General features: G+C 60.9%; 1 protein-coding gene across 2 annotated transcripts; it reads left to right on the top strand.

Annotated features, from left to right (window-relative positions):
• The first annotated feature begins 595 nt into the window (after nucleotides 1-595).
• CELSR2 (cadherin EGF LAG seven-pass G-type receptor 2) lies at nucleotides 596-26,524 on the top strand. 2 transcript variants are annotated; one of them, XM_055584864.1, is made up of 34 exons: nucleotides 596-4,322; nucleotides 9,702-10,349; nucleotides 12,263-12,485; nucleotides 12,901-13,016; nucleotides 13,183-13,271; nucleotides 13,669-13,826; nucleotides 14,170-14,333; nucleotides 14,483-14,608; nucleotides 14,977-15,143; nucleotides 15,410-15,697; nucleotides 15,783-15,957; nucleotides 16,204-16,345; nucleotides 16,496-16,616; nucleotides 16,997-17,180; nucleotides 17,357-17,458; nucleotides 18,139-18,233; nucleotides 18,477-18,686; nucleotides 19,166-19,349; nucleotides 19,443-19,571; nucleotides 19,658-19,838; nucleotides 20,223-20,390; nucleotides 20,491-20,617; nucleotides 20,719-20,919; nucleotides 21,237-21,411; nucleotides 21,741-21,853; nucleotides 22,005-22,084; nucleotides 22,171-22,297; nucleotides 22,408-22,530; nucleotides 23,117-23,244; nucleotides 23,487-23,560; nucleotides 23,673-23,867; nucleotides 24,002-24,172; nucleotides 24,287-24,521; nucleotides 25,205-26,524. In XM_055584864.1, exons 1-34 carry the CDS (start codon nucleotides 1,022-1,024, stop codon nucleotides 25,209-25,211), a joined length of 8,727 nt encoding a protein of 2,908 aa, XP_055440839.1. In that variant the 5' UTR covers nucleotides 596-1,021; the 3' UTR covers nucleotides 25,212-26,524. The 2 variants fall into 2 exon arrangements, with proteins under 2 accessions (XP_055440839.1, XP_055440838.1); XM_055584863.1 differs by lacking the exon at nucleotides 25,205-26,524 and adding an exon at nucleotides 24,797-24,920.

Here is a 26,524-nt window from a genome sequence, read left to right as displayed (position 1 = left end):
CTGTGTGTTCCTGAGGAAATGGGGTGTCTCTCTGGCTCAAGGGGGAGGATTTATACTATTGAGCAGGGCCGTTTTAGCTCAGTCTGACCCAGACCAGTGGAGGGGAAGCAACAAGGACTCTTAACAGCATCCAGCTTTTTGGAGGGGGGTGCGTCAGGGTGGGCACTTGCCCTCTGAAAGTCCTTCAAAAGGTTTTGAAAACCTCTAAACATTCTTAGGGTTTGCCACTATTATTATCATTTGCTGTCTGGCTTCTGATTATTAATTCCTTTGTGGACTGTCGTAGGAATCTGGCCCAGGGGCAGGCCTGGCGTCGGATTGGGATAGGGGAAGAAGGTCAGTAGTAACGCGCGAATTCTATATCACTGGTACGGAGGAGGGCGCTAGGTGGGGCCCACCTCCTTCGGTGCGGCTGGCGTCGCCACTTTAAGGCGGTGGCGGCGCGAGCAGGTCTATGGTAATGAGGCGCCGCCGCCGCGGCCGCTCTGCAGAGCTCGCCCGCCCGCCCGGGAGGCGAGGGAGCGTGGGGCTGGGCTCGGGGCCGCGGCGCTAGCAACAGCGGCGGCGGGGACGCGGGGCACGAGCGGCCGGCGGGGGGCCGTCGGAGGCGCCCGGGGCCGGGCCGGGGTCCGGGTGCGTGGCTCCGGGGGAGCAGGTGGGCTATCCCGCGGGGGCGAGGAGCACTCAGAGGATCTCCGGGCGGCAGGGCCAAGGGCGCGCGGGCCCCGCGGGCGCCGCGGGCGCAGGTGGCGAGAGCCGGGTGTGCTAGTGGAAGCGCGGCGCCAGCCCGTGGTGGTCTGGGTGACCCAGCGTGGGCCCGGCTTGGGGATCGGTGGGAGCCGGCGCGTGGGAGCGGGCAGCGCCGGGCTCCGGTGAGGCATCAAGGAGCAGGCCCCGCGGGGCGCAAAAGTAGCCCCCGGGGACTGGCGCCCCGGCCCGGGCATGAGGCGCGGCGGGGTCCGCAAGAGCGGGAGGACGAGCGGCGGCCGCCGTTGACCCGGCCGGCCGGGAAGGGGGAGAGATGCGGAGCCCGGCGGCCCGTGCCCCACTTCCAACACCGCTGCCGCCGCTGCTGCTACTGCTGCTGCTGCCGCCACTATTGGGAGACCAAGTGGGGCCCTGTCGCTCCCTGGGGCCTGGCGGACGCGGCTCCTCGGGGGCCTGCGCTCCCGTGGGCTGGCTCTGTCCAGCTTCATCCTCGAACCTCTGGCTCTACACCAGCCGCTGCAGGGATGCGGGGACGGAACTGACTGGCCACCTGGTGCCTCACCATGATGGTCTGAGGGTCTGGTGTCCAGAATCCGGGGCCCACATCCCCCTGCCACCAGCGCCCGAAGGCTGCCCCTGGAGCTGTCGTCTTCTGGGCATAGGAGGCCACCTTTCCCCACAGGGCAAGCTCACCCTGCCCCATGAGCACTTGTGCTTAAAGGCCCCACGGCTGAGATGCCAGTCCTGTAAGCTGGTGCAGGCCCCAGGTTTCAGGGCAGGGGACAGCTTAGCAGAAGAGTCCATGGGTGGACGTCGGAAGAGGAACGTGAATACCGCCCCCCAGTTTCAGCCCCCCAGCTACCAGGCCACAGTGCCCGAGAACCAGCCAGCAGGTACTCCTGTGGCATCTCTGCGGGCCATCGACCCAGATGAGGGTGAGGCAGGTCGACTGGAGTACACTATGGATGCCCTCTTCGATAGCCGCTCCAACCACTTCTTCTCCCTGGACCCGATCACTGGTGCGGTCACCACAGCCGAGGAGCTGGATCGTGAGACCAAGAGCACGCACGTCTTCAGGGTCACGGCGCAGGACCATGGCATGCCCCGACGCAGTGCCCTGGCCACGCTCACCATCTTGGTGACTGACACCAATGATCATGACCCTGTGTTTGAGCAGCAGGAGTACAAGGAGAGCCTCAGGGAAAACCTGGAAGTCGGCTATGAGGTGCTTACCGTTAGAGCCACAGATGGTGATGCCCCTCCCAATGCCAATATTCTATACCGCCTGCTGGAGGGGTCTGGGGACAGCCCCTCTGAAGTCTTTGAGATTGACCCTCGCTCTGGGGTCATCCGAACCCGAGGCCCCGTGGATCGGGAAGAGGTGGAATCCTACCAGTTGACGGTGGAAGCGAGTGACCAGGGTCGGGACCCCGGTCCACGCACTGCCACAGCTGCCATTTTCCTGTCGGTGGAAGATGATAATGACAATGCCCCCCAGTTTAGTGAGAAGCGCTACGTGGTCCAGGTGCGGGAGGATGTGGCCCCAGGAGCCCCGGTCCTCCGGGTCACAGCCTCAGATAGAGACAAGGGCAGCAATGCTCTGGTGCACTACAGCATCATGAGTGGCAACGCTCGGGGACAGTTTTACTTAGATGCCCAGACTGGGGCTCTGGACGTGGTGAGCCCTCTTGACTATGAGACGACCAAGGAATACACCCTACGGGTTCGGGCACAGGACGGTGGCCGCCCCCCTCTCTCCAACGTCTCCGGCTTGGTGACAGTGCAGGTCTTGGATATCAATGACAATGCTCCCATCTTTGTCAGCACCCCCTTCCAGGCTACTGTTCTGGAGAGTGTCCCCTTAGGCTACCTGGTCCTCCATGTCCAGGCCATTGATGCTGATGCGGGTGACAATGCCCGCCTAGAATACCGCCTTGCAGGGGTTGGACACGACTTTCCCTTCACCATCAACAATGGCACAGGCTGGATCTCTGTGGCAGCCGAACTGGACCGGGAAGAGGTTGATTTCTACAGCTTTGGAGTAGAAGCCCGCGACCATGGCACCCCAGCACTCACTGCCTCGGCCAGTGTCAGTGTGACCATCCTGGATGTCAACGACAACAACCCAACCTTCACCCAACCCGAGTACACGGTCCGGCTCAATGAGGATGCAGCTGTGGGCACCAGCGTGGTGACGGTGTCGGCCGTGGACCGAGATGCCCACAGCGTCATCACCTACCAGATCACCAGCGGCAACACCCGAAACCGCTTCTCCATCACCAGCCAGAGTGGTGGGGGGCTGGTGTCCCTCGCCCTGCCATTGGACTACAAACTTGAGCGGCAGTATGTGCTGGCTGTTACTGCCTCCGATGGCACGAGGCAGGACACGGCACAAGTGGTGGTGAACGTCACCGATGCCAATACCCACCGCCCTGTCTTTCAGAGCTCCCACTACACAGTGAATATTAATGAGGACCGGCCAGCAGGCACCACAGTGGTGCTCATCAGTGCCACAGATGAGGACACGGGTGAGAATGCCCGCATCACCTACTTTATGGAGGACAGCATCCCCCAGTTCCGCATTGATGCAGACACAGGGGCTGTCACCACCCAGGCTGAGCTGGACTATGAGGACCAGGTGTCCTACACCCTGGCCATCACTGCCCGGGACAATGGCATTCCCCAGAAGTCCGACACCACCTACCTGGAGATCCTGGTGAATGACGTGAATGACAATGCCCCTCAGTTTCTGCGGGACTCCTACCAGGGCAGTGTCTACGAGGACGTGCCCCCCTTCACCAGCGTTCTGCAGATCTCAGCCACTGATCGTGACTCTGGCCTTAATGGCAGGGTCTTCTACACCTTCCAAGGGGGCGATGATGGAGATGGGGACTTTATCGTAGAGTCCACATCAGGCATTGTGCGTACACTGCGGAGGCTGGACCGTGAGAATGTGGCCCAGTACGTCTTGCGGGCATACGCAGTGGACAAGGGGATGCCTCCAGCCCGCACGCCCATGGACGTGACAGTCACAGTGTTGGATGTAAATGATAACCCACCTGTTTTTGAGCAGGATGAGTTTGATGTGTTTGTGGAAGAGAACAGTCCCATTGGGCTGGCGGTGGCCCGGGTCACAGCCACTGACCCTGACGAAGGCACCAATGCTCAGATCATGTACCAGATCGTGGAGGGCAACATCCCTGAGGTCTTCCAACTGGACATCTTCTCCGGAGAGTTGACCGCTCTGGTGGACTTGGACTACGAGGACCGGCCTGAATATGTCCTGGTCATCCAGGCCACGTCGGCTCCACTGGTGAGCCGAGCTACAGTGCACGTCCGCCTGCTTGACCGCAACGACAACCCACCAGTGCTGGGCAACTTCGAGATCCTTTTCAACAACTATGTCACCAACCGATCAAGCAGCTTCCCAGGGGGTGCCATTGGCCGGGTGCCTGCCCACGACCCTGACATCTCAGACAGCCTGACTTACAGCTTCGAGCGGGGGAATGAACTCAGCCTGGTCCTCCTCAACGCGTCCACGGGCGAGCTGAGGCTGAGTCGGGCGCTGGACAACAACCGACCTCTGGAGGCTGTCATGAGCGTGCTGGTGTCAGGTAAGGAGGGGCCCAGGCGACACTGGGGTGGAGTTGGCCCTCGGGAGAGGGCCTGGGCGGCCTTCTGAGGAGGAGCTGCTGACCTATCTCTCTACCTGGGACTGGCCCAGCGTTTGAGGGATGCAAAGCAGCTGGGGACGGAACCCGAGGAATCCTGGCAGCTGTGTGGGCCCTGCCTGCCACCCCAGGCGGGGCCGGGCTGCTTCGGTCGGCTGCCCCCTGCCTACCAGCCTGTGACGTGGTGGGGGAAGTGTCGTGAGGCTGTCTTCTCTGTGGTTGCTGAGAATTATGGAAAAAGGCTCTGGGGTCCAAGAGAGCTGGGGCAGGATGGAGGGGACTGTGGCCCAGAGCAGCGAGCCACCCCTTCACGCCTGCCTGCCGCCCGCCTGCCGGCACGTCCCTGTGATCTCACACAGCCTCGGACAGAGCTGAGACTGTGGGGGCACAGGGTTGCCCCCACGGGGTCAGGACCCTGCGGTTGGGCCCCTTCTGGCTCCCGGCTGAGCCACAGACCAGCTGAGGGGGACTTTGTCTAGTACATTCTTTTCCCTCCAGGCAGAAAGAGCCTGGCCTGGCTTTCCCCTTCAGAGCTCCCACAGGAAGTGAGGCTGGAGCTCATTGTCTCTGTCCAAACAGACCCCACTGTCAGAGGTGGTGGTTCGGGGTCCGGCTTGGGGGAGGGGCTGCAGCGGAGCCAGGGGCAGGCCACGGCTCTCCTGGGCCCCCTGCCTCCCCGCGGCCTGGCTCTTCTTAGATGCCAGGCCTTCCCATGGCCCGTGAGAGCCTGGGCTCAGGGGATGGGCTGTGGGGACCATGGTGAGCCAGGGTGCTAGTGGCCTCTGAGGGCAGAGCCCCTGGATCCAGTGGCAAGAGAACAGAACCCTGGGGCGTGGGAGCCTGGCCGGGACCCAGGCCGGGCATTCCAGCTGCTTGGCCAAGCGCTCAGCCTGCAGACTCCTGGACAGAAGGGCTGGGGGAGGAGAGTCGGGGCTGGGCGGTGGGCAACTTTCTGTCTCTCCTGTCGGGAGCAGGGAGTGGACAACAGTGGCAGCAAGGAGCTGAGCCCCTTCCCTGAGCCTGGGAACAGCTGGGGCCCTTGTGAGGAGTGACTGTTAGCTGTGCCTGGGGATGGGTGGGTCAGGGCACCCTCACTCGGACACATCAGAGAGGGGAGAAAGAGCCGCCTGGCGAGCCTCACTTCCACCCCAAGGAGTCCGGGCCAGAAGAGGAGTGAGGCGTGCAAGACACAGGGCGTGGCTTCAGCCTCCTCCCCATTCATAGTCCTTTTGGGACAGATAACTCCTCTCCCCAATCCTCAGGTGGCCACTGGAGCCAGGGCACGTGAGCTTTTAGAGGTCATGGACAGGCTCAGTGCCTCTGGAAGCTTCAGTTCCTCCTTAGTGGGAGGAGGTGGGGGCTGGAGCTCTGCTATCTCATGTCCTTCTCTGTGCTGGGAAGCAGTGGGGAGGGCCGGAAGGGAAGGGCCTCTCCCTCCTGCCTCCCCCAGTCCACCCTAGGTGACCAAGGGACGTGGGCAGAGGAGGCCCCACCCAGCCTTCGCGCTCCTACCCATGCAGACCCCCAGACCTCGGTTCCCCTAGAATAGAGGGGGAGGCCTCGGCTGGCCCTCCAGCCCAGCCCCACCCTTTCCCCTCGGCCCTGACCCTTGGAGGCAGTCACCACGGCAACCCCAAAGTCCGGGGGGCTGGGGCGAGGGGGATCAGCTCCTGCTGCCCTTTGTTTCCCTCTCTTGCTCTTTGTCTCTTCTTTCTTTCCCGCGTCTGCCCTTGGGGGCCTTTCTGCACTGTCTCCTCCGTGGTCCTCTCCCCATCTCCTGTGTGACTCTCCTCCTTTCCCAGTTTCTCCACTGCTGGCTCTTTTCCTGGGCCTTTGTCTTCCCCTGTTTGGTCTCTGTGTTTTTGCCTCTCCGATTTCCCCCTCTCTTGTTCGCTGGGACTTCAGCTGCCCCAGCATGGGCCGGGTGGCTCTCCTGAGGCCCGAATTCTCCTAACTCTGCTTCTTCTGAACTCTGCTTGGACACACAGGAGTGCCCATCCATGGCCTACAACTCCCACTAGTGCATCTGCCAGGGGAAGGGAGGCTTGGCGTCTAATTCTGCCCCAGTCTGGGACTTGGCACTTTTCCAGGTGTGGCAGGCGAGGTTCTCGTCACAGAGGGTGTTTCCTGAGGTCAGGGCCCATCCCCACCCTCTTCTGCCCAGGAGGATGGCTCAGGCTATGCATCCCCAACCCCGGTTCCCACCGTTGCCTTTGCACCTGAAGGGTGACCCAGGTCAAGGCAGGAGAAAGGAACAAAGAGGAAGGAGAGAGCGGTCCATTGACTGCTGGGATGGGGACAGTAGCAGAGGGGGCAGGTGGCCACAGATGGTGGGCCAGATGGGAAGCAACAGACACACTGGGTGAGGGGTGCAGGCGGGGCCTGGGCCGGCGGAGGGGCAACATGGGGAGGGGCGCGCGTTCCCAGGGCTGACGGTGGAGAGGTTTCTCTTGCCTGCCCCGCCCCTCCCTGGCCAGTTAGGAGGACTCTGTGTGGACTCTGGGCTCCTTCCTGCCCAGAGGGACTCTCACACCAAGGAATCACTGGGCACCAGGTACACAAGGGCCCTGGGCTGGCTCCAGAACTGAGTGCAGGGGGCTCTGAAAGAGGGAGGAAAGTCGAGCCTGAGGTCATAAATCTGGGCAGGCTCCCTGGAAAAGGTGAGTTTAGGGCGGGCTAGGAAACTAGGGGGAGTGTGGACTGGCGGCTGGATAGTCCAGGTAGGAAGGAACAGCTTGTTCAGCAGCAGTCAAGAAAAGGAGGAGCAGAGGTGAGTGATGACAACAGGCTTGCTGGTGAGAGCAAGCGGGCCGCACATTCTCAAGCAGTGAGGCTGGAGGGCAGGTGGGCAGGGGGCCGAGGACACGGCTCAGATGTGTGACTGGCTTCAGCCTTCCTAGCTGCCGGCGCAGTCAGCCACCTAAAGGTGCTATGACACAGAAGCAGAAGAATCTATTCCCAGATCCCTTTCCTACACCTGTGAGTGTGCGCGTGTGTGCGTAGTTGCTAATCGTGTCCACATCTTTTTGACCCTATGGACTGTAGCCTGCCAGGCTCCTCTGTCCATGGGATTCTCCAGGCAAGAATCCTGGAGTGGGTTGACATGCTCTTCTCCAGAGGATCTTCCCAACCCAGGGATCAAACCCTCATTTTGTACATTACAGGTGGATTCTTTACCAACTGAGCCACCATGGAAGCCCTTTCCTACCTCTGTCCCACCTGAGAAACACTAACTCCTGCCCCATTCCTGCTAGGATGTCCTTTTAAATAACTACTTGGGCTTCCCTGCTGTGTTTTAAAGACCATTTCTTCATTATGGAGATCAAATAGATTCTCATGAACATCTAACTGAACACTTACTATGCGTAGAACATTGTAGTAAATAAACAATAAGAATATCGCTTATAGCCCAACCAAGCCATTTCCCTCACCACTTGGCCTCCAGCTTTCATTTTGAGATGAATAAAATCCATTGCCACGTATTTGTGCATTCAGGTGTGCCCGGTATTTCTGGGCTTAGTGTGTGTGGGTGGGGTGAGACACCAGAGTGTTAGTACTTAGCTGTTTATAAGTGAGTGTGTGGCCTGGGGATGTGGCAGGCACTGGATTTAATGCCATGAGCCAAGTGGGTGATGAGTAGCTGGAAGTCTAGGCCCAAAGGAGATGTCAACTCAGTGGGACTCTGTCTGGGGCTCAGGGTGGAGAGCTACCCAGGCCTTTCCATCTCTGGCCCCCAGAACCCCACAACATCAGGGCAGTGGGTGGTGCTGCCACTGGTAAGGTGGCTCAGCTAGATTTCCTGGGGTAGGGCCCCCTGGGCTACCCTCAGCAACTCAGAGAGTTGGGCGGGAAGAATGCTTTGTGTGGGGAGTTGCCATGGGGATAGCGGGCCTGCGCCCAAGCAGCCACCGGGCTTAGTGGGAGGGGAACTGGGTGGCCCACTGACCCAGTTCACCGTCCATTCTCTACTGCAATGAGGGAGGGGGAACACAGCCAGGGTCAGGGTTGTAATAGTGTTGAGATGAGAAGGCAATGGCACTCCACTCCAGTACTCTTGCCTGGAAAATCCCATGGACGGAGGAGCCTAGTAGGCTGCAGTCCATGGGGTCGCCAAGAGTCGGACACGACTGAGCGACTTCACTTTCACTTTTCACTTTCATGCATTGGAGAAGGAAATGGCAACCCACTCCAGTGTTCTTGCCTAGAGAATCCCAGGGACAGGGGAGCCTGGTGGGCTGCCGTCTATGGGGTCGCACAGAGTCGGACACGACTGAAGCGACTTAGCAGCAGCAGCAGCAACATAGAGGCTAAGGGGGCAGGAGGATTATATTTGTGGGTGTCTCATGGTGCTCTACGGAGAAGGCAATGGCACCCCACTCCAGTACTCTTGCCTGGAAAATCCCATGGACGGAGGAGCCTGATGGGCTGCAGTCCATAGGGTCACTAAGAGTCAGACACGACTGAGTGACTTCACTTTCACTTTTCACTTTAATGCATTGGAGAAGGAAATGGCAACCCACTCCAGTGTTCTTGCCTGGAGAATCCCAGGGACAGGGGAGCCTGGTGGGCTGCCGTCTATGGGTTCGCACAGAGTCGGACACGACTGAAGTGACTTAGCAGTAGCATGGTACTCTGGGCCCTCTAGGGAGGTAATAAAAAGGCAAAATAAGATCCTTGTGCAGGGAAGCACCTGGTCTGGTATTGATATAAGAGACCAGACCTGTCAGTGGCTTGGGGCAGGGAAAGATACACAAACATTAAAAGATGTGTCCGTGCTTTCCAACGGGCTTCCCTGGTGGCTCAGACCACCAAGAATCCACCTGCAATGCAGTAGACCTGGGTTCGATCCCTGGGTGGGGAAGATCCCCTGGAGAAGACAATGGCAACCCACTCCAGTATTCTTGCCTAGGAAATCCCACAGACAGGGGAGCCTAGTGGGCTACAGTCTATGGGGTTGCAAAGAGTTAACAGGACCCAGTAATTAACACACACACACACACACACACACACACACACATGCTTTGCAACAGAGGGTTCTGGAAAGTATGCAAAGAGAACTTCTGGAAATCAATCCCCCTGAGTGCTGCTGGGGGCTGAGCCCTCCTGGAGTGATTCTCCTCAGGTGAGGCATACATTGTCCTAAGGGCTCCTTTATGCCAGTTAAAAAAGGAGAGCCTTTCTTGGCAACTGGGCAGTGCAGGAGTGTGCGAGCAGGGTTCCCGCCCACACTCATGCCCTCCTCCGGGTGCTCCTACCCGGAGCCAGATCTATGGCTTGGGACCCCTGCCCTCCCTGGGTGCTGACCGTCTGGCCTCCCCACAGACGGCGTGCACAGCGTGACGGCTCAGTGCTCCCTACGCGTCACCATCATCACCGACGAGATGCTCACGCACAGCATCACGTTGCGCCTGGAAGACATGTCGCCCGAGCGCTTCCTGTCGCCCCTACTGGGTCTCTTCATCCAGGCTGTGGCCGCCACGCTGGCCACACCCCCAGACCACGTGGTAATCTTCAACGTGCAGCGGGACACCGATGCCCCAGGCAGCCACATCCTCAACGTGAGCCTGTCGGTGGGCCAGCCGCCGGGGCCCGGGGGCGGGCCACCCTTCCTGCCCTCCGAGGACCTGCAGGAGCGCCTGTATCTCAACCGCAGCCTGCTCACGGCCATCTCGGCACAGCGCGTACTGCCCTTCGACGACAATATCTGCCTGCGTGAGCCCTGCGAGAACTACATGCGCTGCGTGTCCGTTCTCCGCTTTGACTCCTCCGCGCCCTTCATCGCCTCCTCCTCCGTGCTCTTCCGCCCCATCCACCCCGTCGGGGGACTGCGCTGCCGCTGCCCGCCGGGCTTCACCGGCGACTACTGCGAGACCGAGGTGGACCTCTGCTACTCACGGCCCTGCGGCCCCCACGGACACTGCCGCAGCCGCGAGGGCGGCTACACCTGCCTCTGCCGTGAGGGCTACACCGGTGAGCCCTCGCGGAGGGAGGGAGGGGAAGGCCTGGGGGCGGCCCTGGTGGGGGTTAAGGCCGCAGCGCCAGCACAATCAAGCTAAGAACCGGGTAACCTCCTTCTCCTGAGGGAATGTACAGGGTACACTGGCCATTCACAAGTCCTACTTGCTCTTTCACAATCACCTTTGAGGAAGGAAGAGGGGAGCCTTGTTTCTCTGTCCCCAACCCGCCCCCACCCCCAGGTGGTGTAGCTGAGGTCAGCGCTGGCCCTGGGGCCAGTCTGCTTGCATTTGTATCCCAGCTTTGACAAGAGCAGCTGGGTGACCTTGGGCAAGTTACTTAACCGCTCTGTGGGGTAGAATTTTTAAATGGGTGATGAATCTACTCCTGTGACAAGGTGGTTGTGAGGATTAATTGAATTTAATACGGGTAAGAGCTGGCCTGTGGGAAGTGCTGGCTGTGATTTAAGGAAATACTGAGTGAGATCAGGTGACTTGCCCCAGGTCTCACCTGGATTTGACGTGAGGCTGGGCCAGTACATGCACCCTCCCAATTGATGAGTGAGTTGCCTTTCAGAGCCGCAGTGGGTGCTTTTCTCCCCAGGTGTTGAGGGGAGGCACAGAAGAGCTGGGGAGACTGGTGGGGTTCAGGTGTGGGGATGGGGACTTTCAGATCATCGCACCTGTGTGACGTGGAGCTCCACCCTTGCCCAGGTGTGTAAAGCAGGGCCTGACCAAGAGGCCTGTTGGCCTATCTCCAGGGGTCTTTACATATCCTGTCCCCAGACTCTCCCTGGGATCTCGCTGCCTCTGCTTCGGCTCCGGACCCCTCCCTGCAGCCTCCTGCTTTCCCTCAGGACATCCCCTGCTCTCCATGCCTTTCCTTCCCAGGGGCCATAGGCCTTGCTCCCTCTCCCCCAGAGCCATGCCCACACACTTCGCCAGCCGTGGTAGGCCAGCCTTGCTGCCTCCCCTGCTGCATCTTCCTGCCCAGAACTTGCCAGACTTGACTCCTCTCAGCTGCTGCTGTGGGTAGGGGGGAGCAGAGGGGTGGGCTGGGGGGAGGGGAGGGAAGTCTTTGTCCAAGAGGATGGGGTAGGGGGGTGCTTAGAGTAGGCGAACAACAGTTTCCATGGAAACTAGAGCCAGTCACTAGGCACTGGAGCTGAGAACCTATCTCTAGAATCTGGGAATGGGGAGGGAGAGAAAAGGGTGGATTTTTCCATCTGATGTTGGAATTTTCAGCTCCTCCGTTTCAGCTCCCAGGGCTCAGTTCCCTACTGTCTCAGCATCTCTCAAGTGCACAGAGGTCCTCAGTCTGAACACCAGGGCTCAGGGTGGGAGTTCCTTGCCCCGTTTCTGGAGAGTCCCCAGCTTCCTGCCCACACCATCCCATAACTCCGACAAATCCAAGTGGAAGCCTGGTCTCATCCCCAGGGAGGGAAGCTGATCTTGGTGCCTGTGAGGGACAAAAGCACCAGTGTGGGGCGGGGGTTGGCAGCAGCCCTTGTGCTGTCCTGCAGGCCCTCTCATCCACAGGCATGCCCCCTAATGGGGCCAGAACACCCCCATGCTTGCTGGGTAGCCCTCACACCAAAAGGCACTAGGACTCGGACCTTGTGATCAGGGACTTCACGGGCCTGTGCTCTTAAGGCCCAGACAAGGGCATGGGAGGGACTGGGAGCCTCTGGGAACTTGCAGGACAGCGATACATGGGACTGTGGTGAGGATGCCCAGTGAGCCAAGCAGGGCATCAAAGGAGCCAGGGTTTCACAGAGCTCAGAGGGATGAGCACATGAGAGGAGGTGGGGATGCTGGAGGGATTCAGAGTGTCATAGGAGTCATGGGAGATCACAGAGGGATCACTGGGCGCGAAGGAGTCCCAGTCCCCCAGGCACCTGGTGCTCACCTGCCTGACTTCTTGTCCAGGTGAGCACTGCGAAGTGAGTGCCCGCTCAGGCCGCTGCACCCCAGGAGTCTGCAAGAACGGGGGCACCTGTGTCAACCTGCTGGTGGGCGGCTTCAAGTGCGACTGCCCATCCGGAGACTTCGAGAAGCCCTTCTGCCAGGTGACCACGCGCAGCTTCCCTGCCCGCTCCTTCATCACCTTCCGGGGCCTGCGCCAGCGCTTCCACTTCACCCTGGCCCTCTCGTGAGTGCCTGGGCACTTGGAATAGGGGCCAGGGACAGCCTGGGGGGCCTCCTGTTCGGTGGACGAGGTGGGACGTCAGGCGGTGATGCTGTGTGGCAGGTGGGGAGGGAGGTGTTGGCAGAGCCAGGCCTGTACTTGGAGTTGCCCTGTACCCTTGGCTGGCAGGCCCCTCACCCACCAGGGCCACCTACACTCCTCCCAACCCACCCTCAAGGGTGGGAGCCAGGATGCCAGGGTCGTGCCGCCAGTCCTGGTTTGTGCTCATCTTCCGCGCTCTAGCCATGTGGCCCACAGCCTCCGCCCAGGAGTCAGCCCTCGGGAGATTTCTGAGTAGGACCAGGGCTGGTTAGGTGGCTGGGGTGCTGGCATCCAGGTGGGTGCCCCATTCCCTGCCCCCTCCCCCACTCCCACTCAGGTTTGCCACCAAGGAGCGCGATGGGCTGCTGCTGTACAACGGGCGCTTCAATGAGAAGCATGACTTCGTGGCCCTCGAGGTGATCCAGGAGCAGGTCCAGCTCACCTTCTCTGCAGGTGATCCCGCAGCCCCGCGTCCTCGCCCGAGTCCCTGTGCCTCTCCGCCCTTGACCCCGAGTCACACACTCTCCCAGCCAAACCTGGGCACAGCCCAACCGCAAGTGCCCTGTCCCCATTCCCAGCCCTCAGCTGGTGTCTCAGCTCACTTGGGTCCTTTCCTCAGGGGAGTCGACCACCACCGTGTCCCCTTTCGTGCCCGGAGGGGTCAGTGACGGCCAGTGGCACACGGTGCAGCTGAAGTACTACAATAAGGTGGGTGTGGGAGGGGTCCCGGGGGAGAGGGCCCTGTCCTGGGCTCAGATGCTCTCCCAGACCTGGGTGGCACTGCCTTGCTGGGGGCTGGTCATGGTCTGTCTGGCTGAACGGGGAGGAAGGGAGGGGGGGAACTTGCTGCCTCGCCAGGCATTCCTATCCTGCTAGGTGGTACAGACACTTCCTATTCCGCTAGGTACAAACACAAGTGGACATTAAGGAAGGTAAATGGTCATGTGAGCACACATCTGTGTGCATGTGTACGTGTGTATACCACACTTGTATGCGTGTGTAGCAGTACACAAAGGGAGTGTGTATGTGCTGGTGTTTTCCTGCCTGCTGGCCCATGAGTGGCCCTGGCCCACTCTTTCCCCTCTCTGCCCTTCCCTGTCCGCAGCCACTCTTGGGTCAGACGGGGCTCCCGCAGGGCCCATCCGAGCAGAAGGTGGCTGTGGTGACCGTGGATGGCTGTGATACAGGGGTAGCCCTGCGCTTTGGAGCTATGCTGGGCAACTACTCCTGCGCTGCCCAGGGCACTCAGGGTGGCAGCAAAAAGTAAGGAGGGGAGAGGGCTGGGGGTGCAGCGAGGTGTGGGGCCACACAGGGAGGGAGGGTTGTAAGGGGGGACTTTGGGAGCCCTGAAATGGTAACCAATTCCTTTCTCTTATCTGGCCACCCTTTGCCCCTGCTCAGCCCTCTGCACGGGGGCTGGGTGGGGGCACAACCGGCAAGTCTGGGGGATTCGAGCTAGCCTTGGGCAGCAGTCTGATAGAGCAGCTCCAGGGTGGGGCTCCCCTTCCCCTGGCTGCTCTGCAGGGCCCCTAGGAGAAGGAACTGGAAGCACCCCACTCACCCTTACGTCTCGGCCGTTTCCCCACCCCCCCACCCCGCCTGCCAGGTCTCTGGACCTGACAGGGCCCCTGCTGCTGGGTGGGGTGCCTGACCTGCCCGAGAGCTTCCCTGTCCGCACCCGGCAGTTCGTGGGCTGCATAAGGAACCTGCAGGTGGACAGCCGCCACGTTGACATGGCCGACTTCATTGCCAACAACGGCACCATGCCTGGTATGGGAGGCGGGGTCAGGCTGAATGCAGAGCGGTGGGATGTGGCTGGTGTGGGGGCCCTTGGAAGTGGGGGGCTCAGAGCCCCTGTAGCCACTGCCACAGGTTTTCTGTCAGGAGCCTCTGCCTGAGCACCCTTCTCTTCATTCTAGGGTGCCCTGCCAAGAAGAACGTGTGTGACAGCAACGCTTGCCACAACGGGGGCACCTGTGTGAACCAGTGGGACGCATTCAGCTGCGAGTGCCCTCTGGGCTTCGGGGGCAAGAGTTGTGCCCAGGGTAGGTATGGGGGCAGCTGTCAGAGGTTGGGGCCTGGGAGCTGTCAACAGTGCTGGGAACCCCAGCAGGGTTGGACCAGGCCCTGGGCAGGGCCTGGCTGAGCTTGGCTGTGGGTGGAAAAGCGTGTCTGGGCAGCGCCCTGAAAGGGTTAGCACGGGAGACAAAAGGCCCAGTCAGAGGCAGGCCTGGGCACAGAGTGGGGTGGACCTGGAGCAGGTAGATGCTCTGGAGGGCGGGGCAGCTGGGGAGCCTGGGCACTAGGAGGGGCAGTACCCTGCCTCCCACGGAGCTGCCCCCACTGAACATCATGCCCCCTGGGGCACTCGGCCACTCCGCCCCTCAGAGTCTGCCTCTGTCTGCCTGCCCAGAGATGGCCAACCCGCAGCACTTCCTGGGCAGCAGCCTGCTGGCCTGGCATGGCCTCTCACTGCCCATCTCCCAGCCCTGGCACCTCAGTCTCATGTTCCGCACACGCCAGGCCGACGGCGTCCTGCTCCAGGCTGTCACCAGGGGGCGCAGCACCATCACTCTGCAGGTGATGCAGGGAGGGGTGAGGCCGGCGGGCCCTGGCACGGGTTATTGGTCAGAGCTGGCTGGGCGGGGTCTTTCCCAGGAGAAAAAAGGCAGCTGGGTTCCTTTGGTGGATCACTGCTGCCATCTCTCGGGCCCACAGGAAATAATGCCTTTTCCTCCCTGGCCTCAGCAGGGCAGCAGGATGGGTTTGGTGGCTCAGGTAGGACGGTGGGCAGGAAGATGAGCTGATCGAGGCAGTCTGCTGACCCTCTTTTCTTCTGGTGCCAGCTTCGGGAGGGCCGCGTGGTGCTGAGCGTGGAGGGCACGGGGCTCCAGGCCTCATCTCTCCAGTTGGAGCCAGGCCGGGCCAATGATGGCGACTGGCACCATGCACAGCTGGCGCTGGGAGCCAGTGGAGGCCCTGGCCATGCCATCCTGTCCTTTGACTACGGGCAGCAGCGGGCAGAGGGCAACCTGGGCCCCCGGCTGCACGGGCTACACCTGAGCAACATTACCGTCGGGGGTGTTCCAGGGCCGGCCAGTGGTGTGGCCCGAGGCTTCCGGGGCTGTTTGCAGGTAAGCCTCCTGCTCTGCCTTCTCACTGCCAACACGGAGAAGCCCATTCCACAAAGGGCCAACACCACTGCCCTCTCCCTCCCAGGGTATTCGGGTCAGCGAGACGCCTGAGGGCGTCAGCAGTCTGGATCCCAGCCGTGGGGAGAGCATCAACGTGGAGCCAGGTTGCAGCCTGCCAGACCCCTGTGACTCGAACCCATGTCCTGCCAACAGCTACTGCAGTGACGACTGGGACAGCTACTCCTGCAGCTGTGATCCAGGCAGGCCAGGGGTCCAGGGGAGCGGGACGGGTCAGCAGGTGTGGGGCGGGGTGGGGCTCACTCTGGCTTTGCCGTGTGACCTGGGGCTAGTCACCTCACCCCTCTGAGCCTCTCATCCTGCACTGCAGAGCTACAGCCAGCTGGTATAGCTGCTCAGAATAGAAGGAGGTGAATGAGGGCAGGTTTGAAGAAAATGCCAGGGGAAGGTGGGGACTGAGTGTCTCTCGTCTTGCTGGTTGGTCCCAGGTTACTATGGTGAGAACTGCACCGACGTGTGTGACCTGAACCCGTGCGAGCATCAGTCCATGTGTACCCGAAAGCCCAGTGCTCCCCGTGGCTATACCTGCGAGTGTCCCCCCAGCTACCTTGGGCCATACTGTGAGACCAGGTAATGCGGATCCATGCAGGCAGCTGGGGCCACTGCCGATGTCCGCTGTGTCCCTCAGAGCCTGGCTGGGCCATGGCTGGGGTCAGAAGGGCCACTCGTGGCTACAGGGTAGCTGAAGGAGCTCATTCCTCCCTGGTCCCTTCTCCGCAGGATTGACCAACCTTGTCCCCGAGGCTGGTGGGGACACCCCACATGCGGCCCGTGCAACTGCGATGTCAGCAAAGGCTTCGATCCAGACTGCAACAAGACAAGCGGCGAGTGCCACTGCAAGGTGACTGCCCCGAGCCAAGCCTGCACGGCGACTGCCTCGGCCGCTGTCCTGTACTTCCTGGGCCCTTGGGGGGTGGGCGGTGGAAGAAGCCTCCCCACAGAGCGCTGAGGGCTATGTGCCTTTGATCCACTGGGGCGGGCCAGTGGTTATTTGTCCTTGTGTGCCCGGGCCAGCTGTACTGGTTGTTTGCAGCCCATTCTAATTGATTGGTGTCTCACTGGTGGGTTCAATTCCGAATCACGACCAGTTAATAAATACTTTGAATGTACCATTCTTGGGGGTCAGGGAACCTCTCTCCAGAGGGGCAAAAGTGAGAGGATCCGTGAGCACCCAGGGAAGAGAGCTTGAGCCAGCGACCCCGTGTCCCTTCTCCCTCTCAGGAGAACCACTACCGGCCCCCTGGCAGCCCTGCCTGCCTCCTTTGTGACTGCTACCCCACGGGCTCTCTGTCCCGAGTCTGTGACCCTGAGGAGGGCCAGTGTCCGTGCAAGCCAGGCGTCATTGGGCGCCAGTGTGATCGCTGTGACAACCCTTTTGCTGAGGTCACCACCAACGGCTGTGAAGGTAGGGCTCTCGAGATGGGTGGGTGGCCCTCCCTGCTGTGTGCCAGGCCCCAGTGTCCCAGGGAGGCCAGGAGCTGGGATGGGTTGCAGACCTGAGGCTGCCTTGGGAGGGCTGGGGAGCCCGGCCATCGCTGTAGGGGGACAACTGCTCCTGAGTGATGGTGCACTTCCTTGCAGTGAATTACGACAGCTGCCCGAGGGCCATCGAGGCTGGGATCTGGTGGCCCCGTACCCGCTTTGGGCTGCCTGCTGCTGCCCCCTGTCCCAAAGGCTCCTTCGGTAGGTGCTGGAGGCCCAGAACATGAAACAGAGGACTTGGCCTTTATCAGTAGAGTGAGGGTGGGGAGCCCCTGGCTGCAGACCCCCCCCAACTTCTGGTCTCCAGGTCTGGGGGATTCCATGTCCCATGCTTCCGTGGCTCAATGCCCCCCTGCTCCCAAGTTTGCCTAGATGAAAGGTGTCTACATTTTGGACTTGTAACAAAAGTGCTGAAAACCTGCAGCGTGCCTGGCACGGGGCTGGGTACTAGAGGTTCAAAGATGAGTCACACAGGTTGCTATCTTCAACTCACCACCTCGTACTGGAGTTATGCCACTAGAGAGATGGCCTGGGGAGCAGGGGACACGAGGTGCTGTCCCAGGGGAGCTGCAGGATGCAGGCTGGCGCTGGCCCTTGGACTGACCATGAGCAGAGATCAGAACAGAGAGTGTGTGGCAGAAAGTTCAAGGTGGTGGCCGGAGTAGGGCAGCCGAGTCCGGGGCTCAGGGAGGCCATTCCTGTGGCCCTCCTGTGGGTTGATCTCGCAGAGGTTTTGGCTTTGGTGTTCCACACACGCTGGGGTACCGGACAGCAGGGCCCTTGTCTGCTAGTCCCCTGTCTCCGGTCCATGGAGGCTGGCCCCCGGCAGAACTCAGCGAGGTCTCTCCCTGAGGCCTGCGCTTCTGGCTGCCTTCCCCCAGGGACTGCTGTGCGCCACTGTGATGAGCACAGAGGGTGGCTGCCCCCAAACCTCTTCAACTGCACATCGGTAACCTTCTCAGAGCTGAAGGGATTTGTAAGTGAACCGTCTCCTCTCCTTCTCCTTGCCCCTCACCCCGTCTTCACCCAGGATGACTTGCCCGCCTCCCCAGTTTTGAGAAAGGGGACTCCGACAACTCCAGCTCCTGCCTCCGGGGGCTCCTGCCCAGAGGCTGTCTCTCCCCTTCCCGAGTCCTTTTACTCTGGACTTCCAGTTCTGCCCTCTGGGAACCTCACTGTCCCCTTCCTGTGCTGACCCCCCTGCCTGTCTTGGTCCCAGGCTGAGCGGCTTCAGAGAAACGAGTCAGGCCTGGACTCGGGGCGCTCCCAGCGGCTGGCCCTGCTCCTGCGCAATGCTACCCAACACACGGCTGGCTATTTTGGTAGTGATGTCAAGGTGGCCTACCAGCTGGCCACGCGGCTGCTGGCCCACGAGAGTGCCCAGCGAGGCTTTGGGCTGTCCGCCACACAGGACGTGCACTTCACAGAGGTGGGGCTCAGAGTGGGCAAGGAAGGTGGGGTGGGAGGAGGTCATGGTGAGTGAGCCAGCTCCTGGTAACCTCAGGGCAGAGTGGGGGGCACTCCCCTCTCTGCTTTCAGGGAGCTCCCAGCCGGCATGAGGCTTCCATGAGAACTTCTGATGCATGGCGCAGCACATGGGTCATTTAGAGCACCTCTTCCCGACCCTTCTCAAAGCAGGGTACCCACAGAGAATAATGTTTGTACGAGGACCTGGTCTGACCAGGCTCACCAGAGGAGGGGCCCTCCCCACAGGCCCAGGACAGGGAGGAACCCGCATCAAATAATCTGTGTGGGCATAGGCACAGGCCCTGGGAAGATGTTAGAGACAGGAGGAAGGATTCGTGGGCAGGGCATGGTGGGGAGTGAGCCAGGGCTGGTCCAGGACAGGCTGGTAGGGACGAGGAGTGAGGCTGTGGGCACAGCCTGCTGTGACCGTGCCCACCCTAGAATCTGCTGCGCGTGGGCAGCGCCCTCCTGGATGCGGCCAACAAGCGGCACTGGGAGCTGATCCAGCAGACGGAGGGCGGCACTGCCTGGCTACTGCAGCACTATGAGGCCTATGCCAGTGCTCTGGCCCAGAACATGCGGCACACCTACCTGAGCCCCTTCACCATCGTCACGCCCAACATTGGTGAGGCTGCCGGCGGGCCGGAGAGGGTGTGTGCAGGGCCGTGCCCGGGGCCTGCCCTCCTCACCTAGGGTCTGACCTGTGCCCTCTCCCTAGTCATCTCTGTCGTTCGCTTGGACAAGGGGAACTTCGCTGGGGCCAAGCTGCCCCGCTATGAGGCCCTGCGGGGGGAGCGGCCCCCAGACCTGGAGACAACGGTCATCCTGCCTGAGTCTGTCTTCAGAGGTCAGTGGGGGCCGAGGGGTGGGTCAGGGAGCCAGGCTGGGGTGTCTGTGAAGGACCCAGCTGAGTAGACAATGTCCCGATCCCAGAAACGCCCCCTGTGGTCAGACCTGCGGGCCCCGGAGAGCCCCAGGAGCCGGAGGAGCTGGCTCGGCGGCAGCGGCGGCACCCGGAGCTGAGCCAGGGTGAGGCTGTGGCCAGCGTCATCATCTACCGCACCCTGGCCGGGCTGCTGCCCCATAACTACGACCCAGACAAGCGCAGCCTGAGGTGAGCGGCCGGGGAGACAAGGAGTGGGTGGGGATGCCAGTCAGTGGGTGAGCCACAGAGAGGGACCAGGGGTTGGCAGCATCTCAGGGTGATAAGAAGGGTCCTCCAGTCACGCAGGGCTTCCCAGGTGGCGCTAGTGGTAAAGAACCCACCTGCTAATGCAGGAGACATGAGAGATGTGGGTTTGATCCCTGGGTTGAGAAGATCCCCTGGAGGAGGGCATGGCAACCCACTCCAGTAGTCTTGCCTAGAGAATCCAATGGACAGAGGAGCCTGGCGGGTTGCAGTCCATAGCGTTGTACAGAGTCGGGCATGACTAAAGCGACTTAGTATGCGTGCATGCCACTCACGCGAATACTGTGGTAACTGTGCCTGCCTGCCCAGAGTTCCCAAACGCCCCGTCATCAACACACCCGTGGTGAGCATCAGCGTCCATGACGACGAGGAGCTCCTGCCCCGTGCTTTGGACAAGCCAGTCACAGTGCAGTTCCGGCTGCTGGAGACCGAGGAGCGCACCAAACCCATCTGTGTTTTCTGGAACCACTCAATCCTGTGAGCCTGCACTGCCCTGTGCCCCAGGGCTGTGGGCAGAGCCCCCCAGGCCCCAGTGCACCCCACTCTCCTGTCTCCTGACCCTGCCTCCCTCACACAGGGTCAGTGGCACTGGTGGCTGGTCAGCCCGAGGCTGTGAAGTCGTCTTCCGCAACGAGAGCCACGTCAGCTGCCAGTGCAACCACATGACGAGCTTCGCCGTGCTCATGGACGTGTCTCGGCGTGAGGTTGGGCCCGCAGGGCTGGGGGTGGGAGCCCAGGGCTCTGGACTGGGTGCTCAGACCCTGTCCATCCTAACCCCCCTGTCTCTCTGCAACTCCCCCTGCAGAATGGGGAGATCCTGCCACTGAAGACGCTGACATATGTGGCCCTCGGGGTCACCCTGGCCGCCCTCCTGCTCACTTTCCTCTTCCTTGCTGTCCTGCGCGCCCTGCGCTCCAACCAGCACGGCATCCGGCGGAACCTGACAGCCGCCCTGGGCCTGGCTCAGCTGGTCTTCCTCCTGGGAATCAACCAGGCTGACCTCCCTGTAAGATGTTCCTCCTCACCAGAAACCTTCCCCAGTGTCCCCCGCTCTCATGGTCCCATGTCAGTCCTCCCCAGTGTTCCCCTCAATCCCTGCTTCTGCAGCCATGAGGGGTAAAGAGCTAGCTGGGGCCTGGCGCATGGCTTCTGCCGCTCCAGCTCCCCCTGGTTCCCCAGCGCACCCTAGATGTACCTTCCTATGGCCCAGACTCCCCGCTGGAGCAGCATCCAGCACCCAGGCCCTCCTCTCCAGTCTGGTGAGAGCAGAGCCCACATCCTGGTGTGGCCTGGGCACTGACCGGGCGTGGCCTGGGCCCTCAGTTTGCCTGCACAGTCATTGCCATCCTGCTGCACTTCCTGTACCTCTGCGCCTTCGCCTGGGCTCTGCTGGAGGCCTTGCACCTGTACCGGGCACTCACCGAGGTGCGCGATGTCAACGCCGGCCCCATGCGATTCTACTACATGCTGGGCTGGGGCGTGCCCGCCTTCATCACAGGTACCCCCACCCCCAGCCCGGGTCTTGAGGTCTACATCCCTAGGGCCTCGGTGCACCTTTATGCCACCTTCTCCCACGTACATCCCAGGCCCGGAGGCCCCACATCCCTATGCCCCGGGCCAAGTTCTCCACAAGCGTCCCTCTCGTTTAACTCGGTGCCTGGGAGCCCCACCCAGGGAGAGGGTCCCCTAGGCTGGAGAGGCTGGCATGGACAGAGGGTGGACAGTACACTTCCTCCCCTGCACCTGGCCCTTAGAGCCCACTTGACCGCTTGACTGATTCCCAAGTCCCTTGACCACCCCTCCCCACCGCTGTCACCGCCCTCCCAGGTCTAGCTGTGGGCCTGGACCCGGAGGGCTATGGGAACCCCGACTTCTGCTGGCTCTCCATCTACGACACGCTCATATGGAGTTTCACTGGCCCCGTGGCCTTTGCGGTCTCGGTAAGTGCTAGAGAGTGCCTGGTGATGGGGCGGAGCAGGCTAAGCGTGACCTCAGGCTCCACTTGAGGAATGGCGGAGGCGTCCCCGGGGGTGGGATGGAAGCCATCTGTGTCCTGACGATCCCCCCTCACACCCCCTCCTCCCCTGCCAGATGAGTGTCTTCCTGTACATCCTGGCGGCCCGGGCTTCCTGTGCTGCCCAGCGGCAGGGCTTTGAGAAGAAAGGCCCTGTGTGAGTATGGGCTGGGGGTGCCTGGGCAGTGGGCGGGCACCAGCGTGGGAGGCCTCGCAGCCAGACTCACGGCCCCCCGCCCCCAGCTCGGGCCTGCGGCCCTCCTTCGCCGTCCTGCTGCTGCTGAGCGCCACGTGGCTGCTGGCACTGCTGTCTGTCAACAGTGACACCCTCCTCTTCCACTACCTCTTCGCTGCTTCCAATTGTGTCCAGGTACTGGCCCGGCCCATGCCCTGTGGGAGGCCGCTGGAGTTGTGTATGGGGGGAGCTGGATTAGGAGGTACCTTAATCAGCACTTACAGTTGCTGCTTCCTGCCTGTCAGGGCCCCTTCATCTTCCTCTCCTACGTGGTGCTTAGCAAGGAGGTCCGGAAAGCACTCAAGTTTGCCTGCAGCCGCAGGCCCAGCCCTGACCCTGCTCTGACCACCAAGTCTACCCTGACCTCGGTGAGGGAGCCAGGGGTCTGGGAGGTGGAGGGGTCGTGGGGAGTATGAGGCAGGCAGAGGCAGGAGGCCCAAGGAGCCCATTCTCTGTGCTTTTTGTCCCACTTTTTCTCCATCCTTACATCCTTTCCTGAAGGAAGAAGGGGTGGTGAGATGGTATGTGTGGCCTGGGAAGAAGGGGCATGGTTGGGGGTTGGGGAGGGGGGTGCTGAGTTGAGAGAGATGGGAGTGGAGCATAGGAGAAAGTGGCCAAGACAGGTAATCAGTCATAAACGCCCCACACCTGAGAGTCCCTGTGTGTCTTGGTAAATCTGTGTCTCCCAGGATGCTCTCAGGAGAGCCATCTTTTGCTAACAAGCCCCTATTAGACAGCCAAGTCCAGGGTATTTGGGATACATAGAACTACAGCAGAGCTACAACCACTACTAGGCCCTGAAATCGGGGGCAGCAGGGACGTAGTGCCTCTCTCTCCAGTCCTTGGTACATGGCGGGTAGAATTTAGGGCAAGCTCCCTCAGCCCTTCTACTTCCCAGCCTGGGGCCACCCCATCCCACTCCCCAACGTACTAACCTATCTGTTCCCCACTTAGTCCTACAACTGCCCCAGCCCCTACGGGGATGGAAGGCTGTACCAGCCCTATGGAGACTCAGCCGGCTCCCTACACAGTGCCAGCCGCTCGGGCAAGAGTCAGCCCAGCTACATCCCCTTCTTGCTGAGGTGAGGCCTGGTGAGGCGGGGTGAGGGTGGCGGGCTGAGGAGAGAGGAAGGGCACCAGGCCTGCTAGACCCAGGCCTGGCGGCTAGGAGTTGGGTAGCACACACCGTGGCTGACACGGTGGCAGCTTGAACCTAGAAGTGGTGAGGGACATGGGACAGGAATGGGAAAACCCAGGACAGACAAGAGAATGAGACACAGGAGAGGAGCCAGGCTGATGCCGCCAGTGTGTCTTGTCTTCTTAGGGAGGAGTCCACACTGAACCCTGGCCTGGGGGACCCCGGTGGCCTGTTCCTGGAAGGTCAAAACCAGCAGCATGGTGAGGACGGAATCTCCTGATGGCCAGTGGCGGGTGGAGGCCCAGCCACCCAGCTTTTACTGAGGGTGGGTGGTGGCGGATGGGCTGTCCGTGATCTCTCCCCACCTGCTAGATCCAGACACAGACTCCGACAGTGACCTGTCCCTGGAGGATGACCAGAGCGGCTCCTATGCATCTACCCACTCATCAGACAGCGAGGAGGAGGAAGAGGAAGTGGAGAGGGAGGCAGCCTTCCCTGGAGAACCGGGCTGGGACAGCCTGCTGGGGCCTGGGGCCGAGAGACTGCCCCTGCACAGTACCCCTAAGGGTGGGCCAGTGCAGGGCTGTGGCCTCTGGGGGCAGTGGGAGGGCAGAGGGGCTGGGATTTCTGGGAGGTGAGACTAGGGTGGTGATTCTCCTGACTGCCTTCTCTGGGCCTTATCTACTTCCTCTGTCCACCAGATGGGGGCCTGGGGCCTGGGAAGGTCCCCTGGCCAGGAGATTTTGGGACCACAGCAAAGGAAGGTGGTGGCAATGGGGCCTCTGAGGAGCGGCCACGAGAGAACGGAGATGCCTTGACTTGGGAGGGGTCCCTGGGCCCCCTTCCAGGCCCTTCTGCCCAGCCTCACAAAGGTGAGTGGGGTATGCACAGCTGCATGCTCCCCATTAGCAGCCCCCCACCTCACACCAGCCTGTGGGCATGCTCCTTCCACCTGCCCCACATGGAGCCCACCCTCTGGCCCACAGGTATCCTCAAGAAGAAGTGTCTGCCTACCATCAGTGAGAAGAGCAGCCTCCTCCGGCTACCCCCCGAGCAAGGCACCACGTCTTCCCGGGGCTCCTCAGCCAGCGAGGGCAGCCGGGCTGGGCCCCCTCCCCGCCCTCCCCCCCGGCAGAGCCTCCAGGAGCAGCTGAATGGGGTCATGCCCATTGCCATGAGCATCAAGGCGGGCACGGTGGATGAGGACTCGTCGGGCTCCGAGTGAGTGTGGCTGGGTGGGTGGATCAGGGTGCAGCCCCGCCGAGGCCCTGCCTCCAGACCTCCCTCAGGCCGCCCTGGTTGGCAGCAGACTGTGGTCCGGGGCCCTTCAGGCCACGTGCCCACAGACACAGTGCCCCATGGGGTTGAGTGGGGGAGGGCAGGGAGCTGGGGTTGCTTTTCTGCTTCCTTCTTTGGGGAAAGCTTCTCCCTGTCTCCTCTGCTCTGACTAACCCTCTGTCTGCCTTGTCTGTCACTTTGCTTTCCTGCCTCTCCAGATTTCTCTTCTTTAACTTCCTGCATTAACCCTGGGCCGTGGTTCCTACACCCTGAGGCTCCCTTACCTTCCCCAGCTGCACTCATGCCCCCACTCCTGTCTTGTGCTTTATCCTGCCCCTGCTCCCCGCCTGCCTGCCTGCAGCAGCGACGAAACATCCATCTGAGGAGCCTGGGCCTTGCCGGGAGGGGCACCCACCCCACCCCAGGCCATCTAGTGCCAACTCCCTTCCCCATCATCCCCCTCACTGCACTTTGGACCCCTGGGGCCAACATCTCCAAGACAAAGTTTTTCAGAAAAGAGGAAAAAAAAAAAAAAAAAGATTTAAAAAAGGATCTCCACTCTTCATGACTTCAGGGATTAATTTTTTTTATACGCTGGAAACTGACTCCCCTTTCCCTCCCCTAAGAGGCTAGGACCCCCCAGGATGCTCTCCCAGCCTCTCCTCAGTTTCCCATCTGCTGTGCCTCTGGGAGGAGAGGGACTCTCGGGGGGCCTGCCCCCACCCCCGTCTGCCATCACCAAAAGGAAAGGACGAAGCCACATGCGCCCAGGGCATCGTGCCCTGCGGGCTGCACCGGGCGGGCCTCAGCGCGGCAAGGGTGGCAGGACGGAGGGCGCTCCTCACCCTGCCCGTGCTGCCGCCTCCAGGAACTGCAAAAGCCCTGTCCGGAGAGGGGGCAGAAGGACTCGGAGCCCCCGGACCCCCAAATGCTGCATGAACACATTCTGAGGGGAACCCGCGCCCCCGGGCGGCGGCCGGGCCACCCCGCCCCTCTCCTTTTCCTGGACTCCGGCCGCGTGCTGCAGCCCGGGTGTTTGCTCAGTTCGCTGACCCAAAAGTGCTTCATTTCCCTGCCTGCCCCGTGCTGGGGAAGGCCAGTCACGAGTTAAGTTGCGCTTCTTTGCTATTGTATGGGTGGGACAGGGAGGAGGAAGACTGCCAGGAGTCGGGTCGCCCCCTGCTGTCTCCAGCCCAGGTCTGGAGTCCGGGATCCTGTGTCCACTCTCCCTCCTCCGGGACCAGACAAACCCCACTGACCTGCTGTGGCCTCTGAGACATGTTCTATTTTTATCTCCTTCTTGGAATTGGCTCTCTTCTTCAAAAGACCAAGTCCTGTTCCTTTTTCTCCCCCTCACCACCCAGCTCCCTGCGAAGAGAGAGTTAATATATATTTTTTATTTATTTGCTTGTTGTGTTGGGATGGGTCCAGTCCCAGGGGGTCTGACATGGCCATCACAGGTTGGGTGTGTACCCAGCAGTCCTGGCAAGGGGGCCTAAGGCCCTTGCCCTTGCTCCAGGCTGTCATCTCCCCACCTCTCCTCTTCCTCCTCGGTTTTGCCAGCTGCTATTCACTGGAGTCACCATTTACACTAAACATGTATTCCAGACTTGTCACCGACTTTCCTCTGGAGCAGGTGGCTAGAAAAAGAGGCTCTGAGTAGAGAAAATATTTCTATTTCTCATTTGTAAGGCTGGTCTCTGGTTTTTCTGCCATGGATTCTCCCCCCCTGGCCTCTCCCCTCGGCAATTCATGCAAAAGGTTAAAAACTTAACTGGTTTTTACTACTGATGACTTGACTTAAAAAATACAAAGATGCTGGATGCTAACTTGACACTAACCATCTGATTGTACAGTTTGATTGTTACTGTAAATATGGTAGCATTTTGTGTTTTGTTTTTTCATTTCTCCATACTACTGAATAAACTAGTTCTGTGCGGGCTGAG

This window comes from Bubalus kerabau, chromosome 6, assembly GCF_029407905.1.
Source record: "Bubalus kerabau isolate K-KA32 ecotype Philippines breed swamp buffalo chromosome 6, PCC_UOA_SB_1v2, whole genome shotgun sequence".
Classification (NCBI taxonomy): Eukaryota; Metazoa; Chordata; class Mammalia; order Artiodactyla; family Bovidae; genus Bubalus; species Bubalus kerabau.
This window is presented reverse-complemented; position numbering and strand designations above follow the sequence as displayed.